The sequence below is a fragment of the Schistocerca serialis genome, chromosome 2 (assembly GCF_023864345.2).
Source record: "Schistocerca serialis cubense isolate TAMUIC-IGC-003099 chromosome 2, iqSchSeri2.2, whole genome shotgun sequence".
Classification (NCBI taxonomy): domain Eukaryota; kingdom Metazoa; phylum Arthropoda; class Insecta; order Orthoptera; family Acrididae; genus Schistocerca; species Schistocerca serialis.
In genome coordinates, this window is record NC_064639.1 from 848,325,702 (window position 1) to 848,340,095 (window position 14,394).

The window sequence follows — 14,394 nt, forward strand, 5'->3', positions numbered from 1 at the left end:
TGGAGTGTTTATGGAAGTGAAACAGGTAGAGCTTGAGGGGAGTGGAATTTTAATCAATGGAACTGAGTGTAACATAATAGGACCAACCTTCCATCTGCCAGCGTCAATTTCAGGAGTCACACAACTGAATGTTACCCAGCCACAGCTGTACTGGCCAGAAACCACTTTAGAGTTTTTGCCAAGGCAAAATCTGACCTTGTTAAATCAAACTCTGGAGCCAAGTCTGTTGAGATCCGTAAACCAGTTTGTTATAGAGCAAAGAGGGGTGTATATCAGCCGAACAGCTTGTTCAACATGTCGCGCAGTATAGGGAAACGCAACGGCAAATAACGGTCATTTTGAGCATCTCTGTACCAAGTGTCATCGCAGCATTAACTTTGTTAAGTGTTGTTTTCTTTCTGATCAGGTGGAGAGCTAATTCCAAAAGGGAACCAAGGGTAGTCAAAGTCCCAGTGGATTGGATACCGAGGGCGTGAGACGAGTAGATGAGGGGTTGATCAAGCAGTGGTCGTCCAGGAAGGAATTTTTACGTTTTGTTTTATGTCAAGGTTTTAGTGGGACACTAGACCACATTTAAGTTTTCTAGTAGTAAGCAAGCCTGTCATAATAGCCAAATCTTACAAGTTTAAGAGTTAGTTAAAGGACGACCCGGGGACCGGGTCTTTCTGAAGAGGGGAATAATGTAGCGGCACCACCATTTAGGATAGGGAAAGTTGGTTTTGTGTGATATTCTGAGCAAAAGTTACAGCTAGGTGCGGGCCGGATTGCAGTAAGTTACACTGACCAGCGGTTGCAAAGTGGAATGGAGGCCACAGGGGCCATTGAACCACTGAAAAGTGTAAACGCAGCGGTTTGCATGTCGCAAGTTACAGGAAGAAGGGGCCCACTGGCGCAACCGGGGTGTGGGGCGTACGTGACTTGGAGTGATGCGTTAGCGAAGCAACAGATGGGGCAACAGAGTCTCAGTCCACAGCGGGTCGTTGGTTCGACCCTCTGAGGCTGACGCAGGGTCCGCAGCCAGCCAGGGCGGGCCACTCTTTGGGTCACTACTGCGGGCAGTCATCTCGTCTCCCGACACACACCAGAGACTTCCCGAGGTGTGGGCCGCAAATTTGGACTCTGGATAGTGGGGGCGGTCGTTGCCGCCACGTTCCCAGCTACGCCAGCCGAAGGAGAAGCAGCAGCGTGGCCAGTCTGCGCCTCCTGGCGGAGCGGTGCTGAGTCAATGGGGACAGTGGCCGCTGAGTTGGCTGCTGGCGCAGCCATCCTGACGTAATTGGAACTCTACAGCTGGCGAACAAGGCCGGCATGACTCAGCGTTGCATTGCACAGATCGCTGGGGCAGTGGTCTCAGCAATGCAGGGCCTGTGACGCAGACCGAGGTGAACGAAGCTCTGTAGTGGAAACAAATAAATCATTTGAAAAGCTCGGCTGAGTTTTAATACGGCACCTCTTGGCACCCACCCACTACATTGGTATCAGTCCTTATAACCTCTTTGGTACTATAGTCCAAAGTGAAGCAAATTTTCTCTCTTCAATTTCAGCAGCATTAAATATGTGTCAGCCTATATATATATATTGATGTGTAGTCATAACTACGTGGATTGTTTATCTTTTTTCTGCTCCACTCTAATGTTGTCAGTTTCTGTAAGCAATTCTACTATGTCATGTTGTGTCATTTGTCTAGGTTTGTTAGTGTACTTAATATACTACAGACTTTTCTTTGATTTATGCATAGTCTGTACTGTATGCTTTTTCTTTTTATAGATTTTGGTTGATGTCCCTTGCACAACTGACAGACATAGTGTTACTGAGAATGACAACAATATATTTAAACCAACAAGAGTGAAGGAACGACTCCGGCTTCCTGAGCTCCAAGCAAAGCTTTTAAGGTACTTTGTGGTGTACTTTGTTATCTCGGTGCAAAGAACCTAATTACTTGACTGTTTTAATACTGTTTGGAATTATTTTTAGCAATGCCTTGAGAATGGTGAGAGTTGGTGGGTCTGTGGTTTATGCAACATGCAGCTTGTCTCCAATCCAGAATGATGGTGTTGTACACATGGCTTTGAGAAAGATCTGGGAAGAGACCAAAGTGCAGGTGGAAATCAGGTAACATCTTCCCTTATTTTTGTGCAGTTTAAGTTTCTGAATAATGTATAGTATATTTGCTATGTAACTCCCTGAAGCAATTCTCAATTTACAAGAAAACACGAAACAAAGGTTAATATTATTGTTGCTATGCAAGAGTGTGTAACATACACATTTTAATATTAGAGTGACTAAGTTTATTGAGTCTTTACTTCCTTGTTCTATTAAAATTTCAGTCATTTGTGTCAGAATTGAGACAAGTGTTGGGAGGCCTGTAATTTATGGGCTATAATCCCTTGTAATTGTAATGATAACGTACAGCCAAGTTTTTGCGGAGGGCAACACACCTCAGAGAAATTGTGAATAACAATAAAAACACTCAACACCCAATAACCATTCAAATTATTATAAAAATTATAACAATTGAAAAGTCAAGAAGGACGAAAAGTTCCCAAAAGCCACAGAGATGTATGAAGATGCTTTATTTGCAGCTACTTGTTTCACATCAGTGTAGACGAGTCTTCAGGTTTGTGTGCCAAGAATACAATCACCATGTAAAAATTTTTTGAAATAGTTGAAATACAGAAGCCTAGTGTTGGCATTAAAAACAATAAAAAAAAGAACGCAGCAAAGCAGTCATAATATGACAACCCATCAATGTGGTTTGACTCTCTAACACGTGTTTGCTAGGTAGATTGCCACAGGGTAGTCATGTTGGGGGGGGGGGGGGGGCAGGGGGAGGGTGCTTATGTCAGATTGGCTGATGTCTGTCTTACCTCTCTGACCTGGTTTGAGCCTCATTCGCATGTCTGCAAGTGTTGGAGCAATGTGTTTGAGTACACAGTTGGAGAATACACTGACTTGATCTTTCTGTATGGTGAAACCATGGTAATGGAAGAGCTGCTCACCGTCTTTATCAAGAACATTAACCACAATGTATGACTTCATCACATACCCTTTTCACCATAATTAAGCAATGGTTTCGAGAAAGGGGTTCTTTCACTGTCAGCAGGTGTGGCTGTGGAGCTCCAAGGAGATGCCATAGACCTGAAGTGGAGAGTTCATATTGCATCACATTGAAGAGAACCTGTCAACAAGTACACGGGCTAGGTATTCATGAGTGGAACTGTAAAACAAGTGATGTAATGGGTCACACATAATCAATTACTTGTGGAAGTGATCGCTTTACCAACATGTTTTGAGATGGTTGTAGCGCATAAACGGTATGTTTCTGACATGGGTTCTTATTCAAACAATTGCCTTCTCACTCCGCTCTATAAGTCATAGAAGTTTATAATGGGAATTTCCAAACACCCTGTATAACAGTTGTCAGTATTTGTCATTGTTTTTTGTTGAAAGTATTTCTATCATTTCAAAAATTTCACACATGATTTGTATTCTTGATAAATAAACCTGAAGAAGTGTTTATACTGACCTGAAACCAGTAGTTGTGAATAAAGCATCTTCTTATAGCTATGCGGTTTTTGGAAACATCTCGTCATTCTTGACTTTTTAAGTGTTATAATTTTACTGCAAAAAGGTGGGACTTTAAGGAGATGGGACCTGGATAAACTGAAAGAACCAGAGGTTGTACAGAGTTTCAGGGAGAGCATAAGCGAACAATTGACAAGAACGGGGGAAAGAAATACAGTAGAAGAAGAAAGTGTAGCTTTGAGGGATGAAGTAGTGAATGCAGCAGAGGATCAAGTAGGTAAAAAGACGAGGGCTACCAGAAATCCTTGGGTGACAGAAGAAAAATTGAATTTAATTGACGAAAGGAGAAAATATAAAAATGCAGTAAATGAAGCAGGCAAAAAGGAATACAAACGTCTCAAAAATGAGATGGACAGGAAGTGCAAAATGGCTAAGCAGGCATGGCTAGAGGACAAATGTAAGGATGTAGAGGCTTATCTCACTAGGGGTAAGATAGATACTGCCTACAGGAAAATTAAAGAGACCTTTGGAGAAAAGAGAACCACTTGTATGAATATCAAGAGCTCAGATGGAAACCCAGTTCTAAGCAAAGAAGGGAAAGCAGAAAAGTGGAAGGAATATATAGAGGGTCTATACAAGGGCGATGTACTTGAGGGCAGTGTTATAGAAATGGAAGAGGATGTAGATGAAGATGACATGGGAGATATGATACTGCATGAAGAGTTTGATAGAGCACTGAAAGACCTAAGTCGAAACAAGGCCTTGGGAGTAGACAATATTCCATTAGAACTACTGACGGCCTTGGGAGAGCCAGTCCTGACAAAATTCTACCATTTGGTGAGCAAGATGTATGAGACAGGCAAAATACCCTCAGACTCAAGAAAAATATGATAATTCCAATCCCAAAGAAAGCAGGCATTGACAGACTCCTGTTCATAAATGTACTGTCCTCATATTCATGTAAAGATCCATTTTCCACACCTTTACATAAGTTTGATGACTTGAGATAAATGTCACATTTATCTACTGGTGTAGACCGCAGAAATGCAGGCACCGTATTGAGGATGACAGCAATGCAACAAAACAGACCACATTGCTCCTGTTTGTAACAAAAAATTCCAATGGACTATTGCAGATGTTGACATGGATGTCAGTTGTGTATTAGCAATCTCCATTGCATCCAGTAAGCTATTTAATGTTGTCAAGGTTCATAAGAAGGTTTTGTACATGCAAGTCAACACTTGTGCTCCCGTCATTACTCAGCTTGTAAACATATGTGGACTTGAGTTCTCCTCCTTAGTGCCAGTGTCACATACATTAGTCACCTACAATAAACGAAACATTCCGAAATTAGGTAGTTTCTTGGCCCCAGTCACATATACATTTGTGGTTTGTCCGCTGACTTCTCTGGTGGTGAACAGTGCACACACCGAAAATTTGTTTGGTTTGGATGCCTTTAACCTTTTTGGGTTTACTATTCCCAATGAAGTTAATCTTGTCTCTGATCAAGTGCATTATACACAACTCGACTCTTCATGCTCTGACTTTTCCACCCTGTTTTCTGCAGGCTTGGGTTGTGCCCATAATTTCAAAGTCCACATCACCATGAAACCATTGGCCAGACACCGTTTCTTTTAGGCTCGCTCCGTGACCAAGTGAAGACGGAGCTCGACCGCATCACTGCCTCAGTGGTCATCCAACTGATTGCACACAGTGAATGAGCTATCCCCCAAGACACTGTCAAGAAGCCTCGGGACAGTTATGCCTTTGCAGTGATTTCAAAGTTTCTGTCAATGCTCAGTCTATCATTGAAATGTATGTCTTGCCGCACCCTGAAAAACTTTTTGCTAAGCTCGCTGGTGGTCAGTATTTTTCCAAGATCAACCTCTCCAATGCATATTTGCAGCTGCCCATTGATGCTGACCCTCAATGGCTCTTGGTCGTTAACATGCATTTTGGCTTGTATCAATAGTTGCGGTTACCATTTGATGATATTTCAATGGATTTTCGAACAACTTGAGAGGTCTGTACCTGGGCGTGCCAGCTATTTTCATGATATTGTGGTCTCCAGCTCCTCTGTTGCTGGACTTCTCAACAACATATGTACACTCTTTTTTGCATCATGCCACCAGCTTAAAAGACAATTTGGAAAAGTGCTGCTTCCTCCAGCCTTCTAGTGTTTATTTTGGGTTTGAGGTCTAGTGCTGGTATGAAACCCCTTCATCAGAATGTCTCTGCCATTGTGGCTCCTTTGCGTCCTATGTCAGTCAAGGAACTTATGCTTTTTGTAGGTAAGATTGCTTATTATCATCAGTTTTTGCCGGGGTTGATGTCAGTTGCATAACCGTTACATACTTTGTTGCATTAGGTAACATCTTTCCACTGGTTGCAGGTGTACGGAATGGCGTTTTCCAAACTGAAGTCTATGGTACAGTCCGTACTGATCAACATGTAGTGTTAGCAACAAATGCGTCCCAACATGGACTGGGAGCAGTATTAGCTCATAAATATTCTGATGGCTCTGAGTGGCCTACAGCTTACACATCGAAGATGCTTAATTCAGCTCAGACTAGATATTCACAAATAGAGAAAACAGCCCTCGCCATTGTTGCTTTAAAAAAGTTTCATATTTTCCTGTACGGTGTAAAATTCAATCTAATCATGGATCACAAGCTGTTAGTTTTGCTAGTTAAGACAAAGGAGTGCACCACCTTCAGTGTTGGGCACTGTTCCTCTCTCAGTACAGCTACGAATTTCACTCTGCCTCATGGTTAAGAATGCGAATGCTGACTCACACTCCCATTTTCTGGCCAGTCTGGACCCAGTTTTTGATTGGGAGTAGTTCTCTGTTTCCACGTTGATGAATGTGGTCAACAAACTGTTAATGGTTTTCCAATCACTAGTGCTCATGTCATGCAGACAAATGCTACTGATTTGATTTTAGGGAAATGGTACATTGCATACAAAATGGCTGGCCTGAGGTGTCTCCATCGTGGGCAACCGACCCCCTCTGTAAATGCTATGTGTTTTGGCATCATTTCTCTGTCGTTGATGGTGTTCTACTCTTTGGTACGAACTATTCAACTCCTCATGTAGTGGTTCCCTCGGCTCTCTGTTTGGAGATCCTGCAATTTCTGCATGCTGATCACTGGGGAGTGTCACACATCAAGGCACTAGCCCACCATCATGTTTTTTGGCCTGGTTTAGATGGCAACATCACTCATTTGGTTACGGCACATTCTCCAAGCACACTGCAGCAAGTTGCCCTGCGGGCACTCGCTCTGTCTCTGTGGTCACAACCTTTGGAAGCCTGGGACCGTCTACACATTGATTTTGCCCAGCCATTTCTTAATGCACTCTGGCTAATAGTAGTCAATACATTCTCTTTGTACCCGTATGTTGTTCATTGCCCATCAACTTCTGCCTCTGCCACCGTGGCAGCCCTGTCAAAAATTTTTTCCATCGTAGGACTTCCAGCAACATTGGTCTCTGATAACAGCCCTCAGTTTGTGTCACAGGAGTTTACCTCCTCCTGCAATGCTCGCAGGGTTCGCCACATTTTTGCCCCGCCCTTCCACCTGCAGTCCATCGGTGAGGTTGAAAGATTAGTTGGAATATTTAAAATGCAAATCAAAAAGTACGTGACTTGGTCCCCGTCCGGCATTTCCTTCTTCCTGTCGATTCACACCACTCACCCGTACCGAACTGTTCCGTGGGTGTCAACCCTGGACGCTTCTGCATCTCCTGGGGCCTGGCCAGGGTCACCAACTCATGCTGTTGTCATCTGTTTCCGGCCCGGGCGACTGTCTGGGCCTGCAGGTTTGGCAGTCGTGCAAAATGGATTCCTGCCATCGTATTCTGACACCATGGCTGCCATTTCTGTGACATCCACACAGAGGGTGACGTCTGAGCGTACCATTACGACCTGTTGTGCCTGCGTATGGATGCTCGGACAACCTCGGCCGGGACACCGACATTGCCACGCCAGTATGTGTCACTCAGTGGTATCACGTGATGCGGCTGGGTCACTGCCACAGCATATGAGGGGTCCCCATTCACCAGTGGATGAGTCTGGTGCAGCCTGTCCAATACCGTGCCAGCACCGATGGAGCCGCCATCCACACCAGAGCCATCTCCTCCGCCTCTGCCACCAGCAGTGGGGGCACCACTACCACCACCACCAGGCCCTGGACCTGATGTGGACATGAAGCTCATACCGACATCACTCATCCTACCATATGGATTGATATGGGAAGGCAGACTGTGATGCTGCCCATACCCCAAATACTTCTGACCAGACATCTCAATATCAGCACGTCATCTCAGTCAGAGCCTCACGGAGGAAGATGCCATGGACATCTTGTGAATCCGAGCTATTCCCTAAGGTACTAGGAATGAAGTAATGCGCACACACTTAAGCTGTACACATTGGCAGTGTTTTGTCATCCACAAAAGTGCACCATGAAGGAGCCATAATGTGAACTTCCTATAGAGCCTACCAAGGGCGAGTGCCTATTTAAACTCTGCTGTGCTATGCTCATGCTCAGTTATCATGTTATTACTGGTTGCAAACATTTGCCTTATCTTACTATGTTCAGTGGCGTACATGCCACAGTCTAAAAAAGTTGTACTAATGTTCTTAGTCGTGTTGTGTGTCCAAGTTTTTCTTTTCTCTGTCTATTCACTCATTTTCTTCAGCTGCCTTGTATATAAAAAATCCTTAACTGATTTCATTACTTCACTGTTCACTTGCACAATTCTCCTTGCAGTGTATTCATTACACATTATGTTTATCTTATTATAACTGACATATCCTCATGAAGTCTAATGAAAGCTTTAGTATTAGTGTGTATATTCTTCAGTATACTTACCTAGAGACTTACATCAAACCAGTCTTTAGACTGAAGACCATAGCAGCAACAGTTAACAGGCTGAGTCAGTGATTCAGCCGAGTTGAAAGCTGTCTCAAATAGTCATGAATGTTACAGGAAAGTGGTAAGTCATACCCATTTTTCCATTATAAAATTTCTTTTGTCTGTCTCTTAATTAAGTGGTCAGCACACCTGACTTTTGTGCAGATGAGCTGGGTTCAATTCCCCATACTGCCACAGATTCTTTCTTCATGAAAGGACTCTTAACAGTGTCCACACAATCTCATGATCTCAGTTAAGGAGGTATGTGAATGAGTGGTAGTGGCTCCAAGATCTGGAAAGCTGACAGTGGCTGGGACAGCAGTGTGCTGACCCTGTACCCCTTGATACTGCATCTAAATAATGCCATATGGCAGAGCGTGACGTAGCAGTGAGTTAGCACTCTGTGGTCCTCACCCAACAGCATGTTATGTTTGCATCTAAAACATTAAATGCAGCACAGCAAAATTATTTGCAAATGGAGAATGAGTATCAAAAAGTTTCAAAAGTTTCACATATGTCTATATGGTACTATGTTTCACCTGATCACCAATCACAAGCCCTTCATTTCACTACATGGTCTCCACTCAGAACGTCTTGGTAAAATGTGCAGTGGCTGTATCAGTGGGCATTATTCCTAAGAGATCTATTATTGGCCCACCATACGCACTCAAATGTGGACACTTTTTCCCAGTTGCCATATGTCCCAGATGCAGAGTTTGACAGAAACGACGCACTGTGTTTTGTTTTAGACGCCAGTCAAAGACACCTCCTCACCAAATGCCCAACTATAGTGTGTGAAGTAGCAACAGACACGGACAATGATCACTGCTCTGCCGTGTGTTGTGTGCAGCACAGCACAGCTGGGCACAGTACCCGCTTAAGGGCACAGACCCAGCATGGTGCACTTATTTCTCATTGTGAAACTGGTTTAACATAACTGAAGCTTTCATATTGTTCACCGTGGACAACTGTGAATGCCAGGTGGGAATTTTGCCTTCTTTCAACTCCCCAGCTTCTCCTCACTGCAAATTGGGGAATCTGCAGAATGAAGGCATCACTTGTACTGGCCTGCTTTTGATCCCACCAAAGAACAGACACACACTCCAGAACAGCTAGACCTGTGTCCACAATCAGTCAGGCTCATCACAGTGTTTCAGCCACACGCCACACCCTGACCATGCCTGGCAAAGAGTACCTGTTAATTTTGATGGACCATACTGAGGAGCAATGCAGTTCATAGTTTTTGATGGCCACTCCACCTTTTTGAATGTGGCACAGGTGGCCATCAGCACCACAGTAGCTACCATTCATGTCCTCTCCATTATATTTCCAGTAGAAGTGGCACCTTCCATTCTAGTTTTTGACAATGGCTCTTAGTTCACAGCATCTCGTTTCAGGACTTTTGTAAACCTAGTGGTATCAAGCACTTAATCACCACCCCTTTCAATCCAGCATCCAACTTGGAAGCTGAACAGTTGGTCAGGACTTGCAAGTTGACTCCAGGAAAGCAGTCACCAGCTTTCCCATCACCTACCAGTCCACCCTAAAGATGGACATAGTCCAGCTAAAATTTTACATGGGTGCAGACCCCGTTCTCTGCTCTTCGACCTGCTGTGCCCAACTCGGTGATCGACTTGCAAGTTGACTCCAGGAAAGCAGTCACCAGCTTTCCCATCACCTACCAGTCCACCCCAAAGATGGACATAGTCCAGCTGAAATTTTACATGGGTGCAGACCCCGTTCTCTGCTCTTCGACCTGCTGTGCCCAACTCAGTGATCGACTGTCCATGCAGACAGCCATATTACTGCGTGGGCTCAAACTTGTGGTTGAAACCCCAGGTGTAGCCAAGTTGTTGTCATTGGCAGTAAAGGGCAGCAAATTTTTGATCTTGCAGCTGGCCATAAATACCTAGTCGGTAATCGAAATCAGCTCCGGCCACAATGAGACGTTCACCAGCAGCCAACAAGGCATGACTTATGCAACCACATCCTGGAAAATCCTGCCCGTGAGCCTGTCTGCTACTGCTACAACTTCCGCCCTTGTGTGAGATAGGCGGTCGACAATGACCAGCAATGGGAGCCAATAGAGGTGGAACCATTTCCACCCACTAAGCTGTCTTTCATCTCCCACCAACATCAAAAACCCTCTCTCCAAGTAGTTAATGGATGCTGAGCATTCTTGGACTGAGGTGTCCACGAAGGCCAAACCGTTGTTTCCTTCGCAACCGGGAATGACATCCAGTCTCCTGCAGGTAGGACCAAGCAGCACTCCAGACCAACCCGATCAGCCAGGAGTCCCACAGGTAGCACCGGCCTCTAATTTGGAGCATCACAATGAGGAATTACCGTAGGAGCTTTTGATGGGGATTCCAGCACCTTTCTCTCCCCTTCCACGATGAAGTCAGTGTGGGGTGAGCCATATCTGGTGCCATGTGCTGATTATAGGAGGAAGAGCTTTAGTATCTGACGGTGTTTCGGATTCTCTACCTAGCCTGAGTATCAGTATGGAATACAGGTCAGAGATACTCTGGCTTTGTACCACAGCTGTGTCTTGTAGATGGTGCCGCCACAGCCGCAGGCATGCCATGTGGGCCCATAAAGTGACGTAGGAGTGCTAGTAAATAACGCAGAATGCTAGTAAATAACGCAGCCCTGCAACCACTCTGCAGTTCTTGCTATTCTCTGAAGCCTTCGGCACATGCCATTGATAGTAGTGTAATTGGCTTAGCCTGTATTATGTTTTCAATTCAGGTTACTCCCCGACTGTTTTTGTATACAACTTTCACTGCGCTCTGGATTTCATTTCTGTTTAGCCATTCACTTCATGAATTCCACTGTCACTAAACACAGGAACTGCCTGTTTGTTCCACCAATCTTTGTGCCATCCTAAGCTGTAATAAATCATGATAATATTTGTTAGTGACTTCTTGCCTGATGAGTCTTTCTTTCTAGATTTATAACTAGTTTTACTCTGCACCTTAAGTGTCTATGATTACTAGTTTTTTAAAGTGGTTTAGGACAGTTATGGCCTGTATAATGTCTTTATTGAACATACAAATTTTTGTGGCTGATATCTGTCCCATAAAATCCTTCCAGCTAATTGCCCCATTGTCGTCTAAAATATGTGCCAATACTGAGATAACTGTCCTTTTCGGCCATGTTGAAGTGACCAACATTAGGGCACATATTGTTTTTGGTGGAGGCAGGTACTGAAATGTATTGTATCTCTACTATGGCCTTAAAACCATCAATGTCAGTATTGTAAATTTTACTAGCTCTAAGATGTAACTGATATGCTGTTGCTGTCACTGATGTGCCGTTGAACAAAGAGGAGCAATATTTGGGAATTTGTTAGTGGATTTCAAAGTTATCTAATAGTTGCGATCACATTGTGAATTGGTGACATGCTTCTGATGCCCAAGTTTTCCTGCTTGCAGTTAAGATTAGTTCAGCCTGTGCAGATTGTTTAGGTGATTATGACAATATCCTGTAATTCCACTGTCCAGGAACAACTTGCAGCCTTTCGCACTGGGAACACAGAGCCGGTGTGTCTGGAGCATGTAGCCATCCCGTCTCTTGATGTTCCTAAGCTTCCCAATGAGTTCAGTCACCTCTCTTACTTCATGTGTGTGTATTCACAACTGTTTTGCAAACAATTGGGCTTTTTGGAATTTTACAGGCTGCTCACCATTGCAAAGATGTTCCATTACCACTAATAGTTAATCTGTTACTATTGAAAGTAGTGTTAAAGATCTGCTCTATAGCCGTTGACAAACCTCCCACTTTCTGCTACCCATTACTTTTGAAACAAACTGCACAGGCCAAACTGGTGTAGCAGGAAAACAATGACCCACAGAACCTTGGTATCAAACTTCAGTTTGGAAAGTTTTGAAATTGATTGCAGGATGGGTTGGTGACCAGCTCATCCACATTTTTTTCCCATAAAATCATCCATCAAGATGTTTTGTGATTTTAACCATTGCACAATTGTGAATTTCTAGTTTTAGCATCGAGATGTACCTTGGTTTGTACCCTTGATCATCATTAAGTTGTAATAAAAAATTCACCCCCCCCCCCCCTCTCCCCAGTTATAAGTAGAGTCGCCTTAGACAGTGTGTGCTAAACTTTCAGGATCAAAATTACTCAGTTTAATATATTTTACAGTAATAAGAATCCAATGGTTAAAGAAGTCGTGAGTGAGCAATGTGTGTGAGGTACATATCTGAGAAGTGCTTATGTTTCTCAAAACAAATCACTGGCTATCACATCAAGGTTGTTGGCACAAACTTTTTCAAAATAAAAAAAAAAAATGACAATTTTGTCTGTTGTGTTCACAGTGGAATTTATTGTTGTTTATAGTTCATGACTGATTGTTGAAGATGGGACATTTTTTGTTACAGGAATGTGCAAGTTCATGACTGATTGTTGAAGATGGGACATTTTTTGTTACAGGAATGTGCAGACAAGCATTGAATGTGTGGTGCAGCGTTATATAGCGTCCAGAAATCTGGATAAGCCTACAGATAAATAAGTTTCAAAACAAGTATCATTTCCCATTACGAATTTTTACTCTGCAGCAGAGTGTATGCTGAACTTAGTGCTGGACTGGGACTTGAACCTGGGACCTTCGCCTTTCGTGCGCAAGTTCTCTACTGACAGAGCTATCTGAACACGACTCAACTAGTCTCCCACCCATGACAGGGTGTATACATGGACAAGGAAAAAAAATTCCCGGATTTTTCCTCGATTTGCCGGTTGAAGATACACTTTTTCCACGTTAAGTGATAGTATACTTCTCCCCGGCACTAAAACTTATCAATCCTTTGAATGTTTATGGTTTTATACACCGATGTAGAATTTTCCGGCACTTTAGAAAACGAAACTCAGGGGGAAAAAACAAGTTTTGGAAAGATCTTTGATGTGCAGCAACATGTACGCTACATATTTTCGTGTTACAAAGGTATAAATTCGAATTCCACCAAACACCGCATGTTACTTTCTGAAGCATAGAAATCGAGATTGCAACACGCTTTTGTAAGCCAGTCATTGCTCATGTCACGTGATCTCGCCAGCTGATGACAGCGCAGGACATGTGAGGTAGTCAGCCAATAGCAAGATCACTCTTAAGTAACGTGAACACACAAATAAGAAACGTTAATGGTTTAAATTAATATAAATAGTGTTGCCACAAGAAAAAAGCTTTTACATATAATATTGGTCTCGAAGATTAATAAACTGTAAGAGAAGCTAAGCTTCCACATATGATGTTGACCTTCCAGTAAAATTTTTAATAATGACGTAAATGTCTGATCTTCTGGGTTTGAATTCTTCTAGATGGTGATCCTCAAAGAGTTAATTTTTAAATGAGAGTCAAACGCTCTGTGATTTAAGAAATTCATCGTACATTCTCGCACATAGTTCATCTTGCATAAAAGGAAAGTTACTCTGAAAGTAATGCTTTTCAAACCACCATTTGCAATATTTTCCCATGACCTGTTGGAAATTGGTTCGTTTCAGCAGTTGCCACAGAGCGCCAGATAACAGGCGTCACTGCGCTTGCTCAACTACGGTGATGCAGGAAGCCTGCATGTTCGTACATGTAAAGCATTAAAAGATCTTGCATTATGTCATAAAAGAAACAAGACATCAGAGGATACTTACATCCAGATTCGGATGTAAATTTTCTTGACTACCAGTACTGTTATTATCTCATGTTTGGTTCTTTACTATGACATAATTTCATACAAGCTAGAAGATGGAAAATGTGCACTTGAAATGCGGCGAACAGTTGAAACTAGCCAACAATGTGAAATTAAACACTTCTTTTCAAATAAATTGACTGCCTCACCATAAAAGATTAATAAAAGCCAAAGCTCTTTAGCAAACTGACAAAAATTAGTTCATTGTTCTGCAAGGCGATTAATGCTTGACTGTCAGAAAGGTGGAAATAAAACCT

General features: G+C 43.1%; 1 protein-coding gene across 1 annotated transcript in view; it reads left to right on the top strand.

Annotated features, from left to right (window-relative positions):
• LOC126458129 (5-methylcytosine rRNA methyltransferase NSUN4) overlaps positions 1-14,394 on the top strand; it is a 94,548-nt gene that overhangs the window by 78,794 nt on the left and 1,360 nt on the right. Inside the window, exons 6-7 of the mRNA XM_050094965.1 lie at positions 1,768-1,892; positions 1,975-2,112. Coding sequence (XP_049950922.1) covers positions 1,768-1,892; positions 1,975-2,112 — 263 coding nt within the window. The remainder of the gene's footprint in view (positions 1-1,767; positions 1,893-1,974; positions 2,113-14,394) is intronic.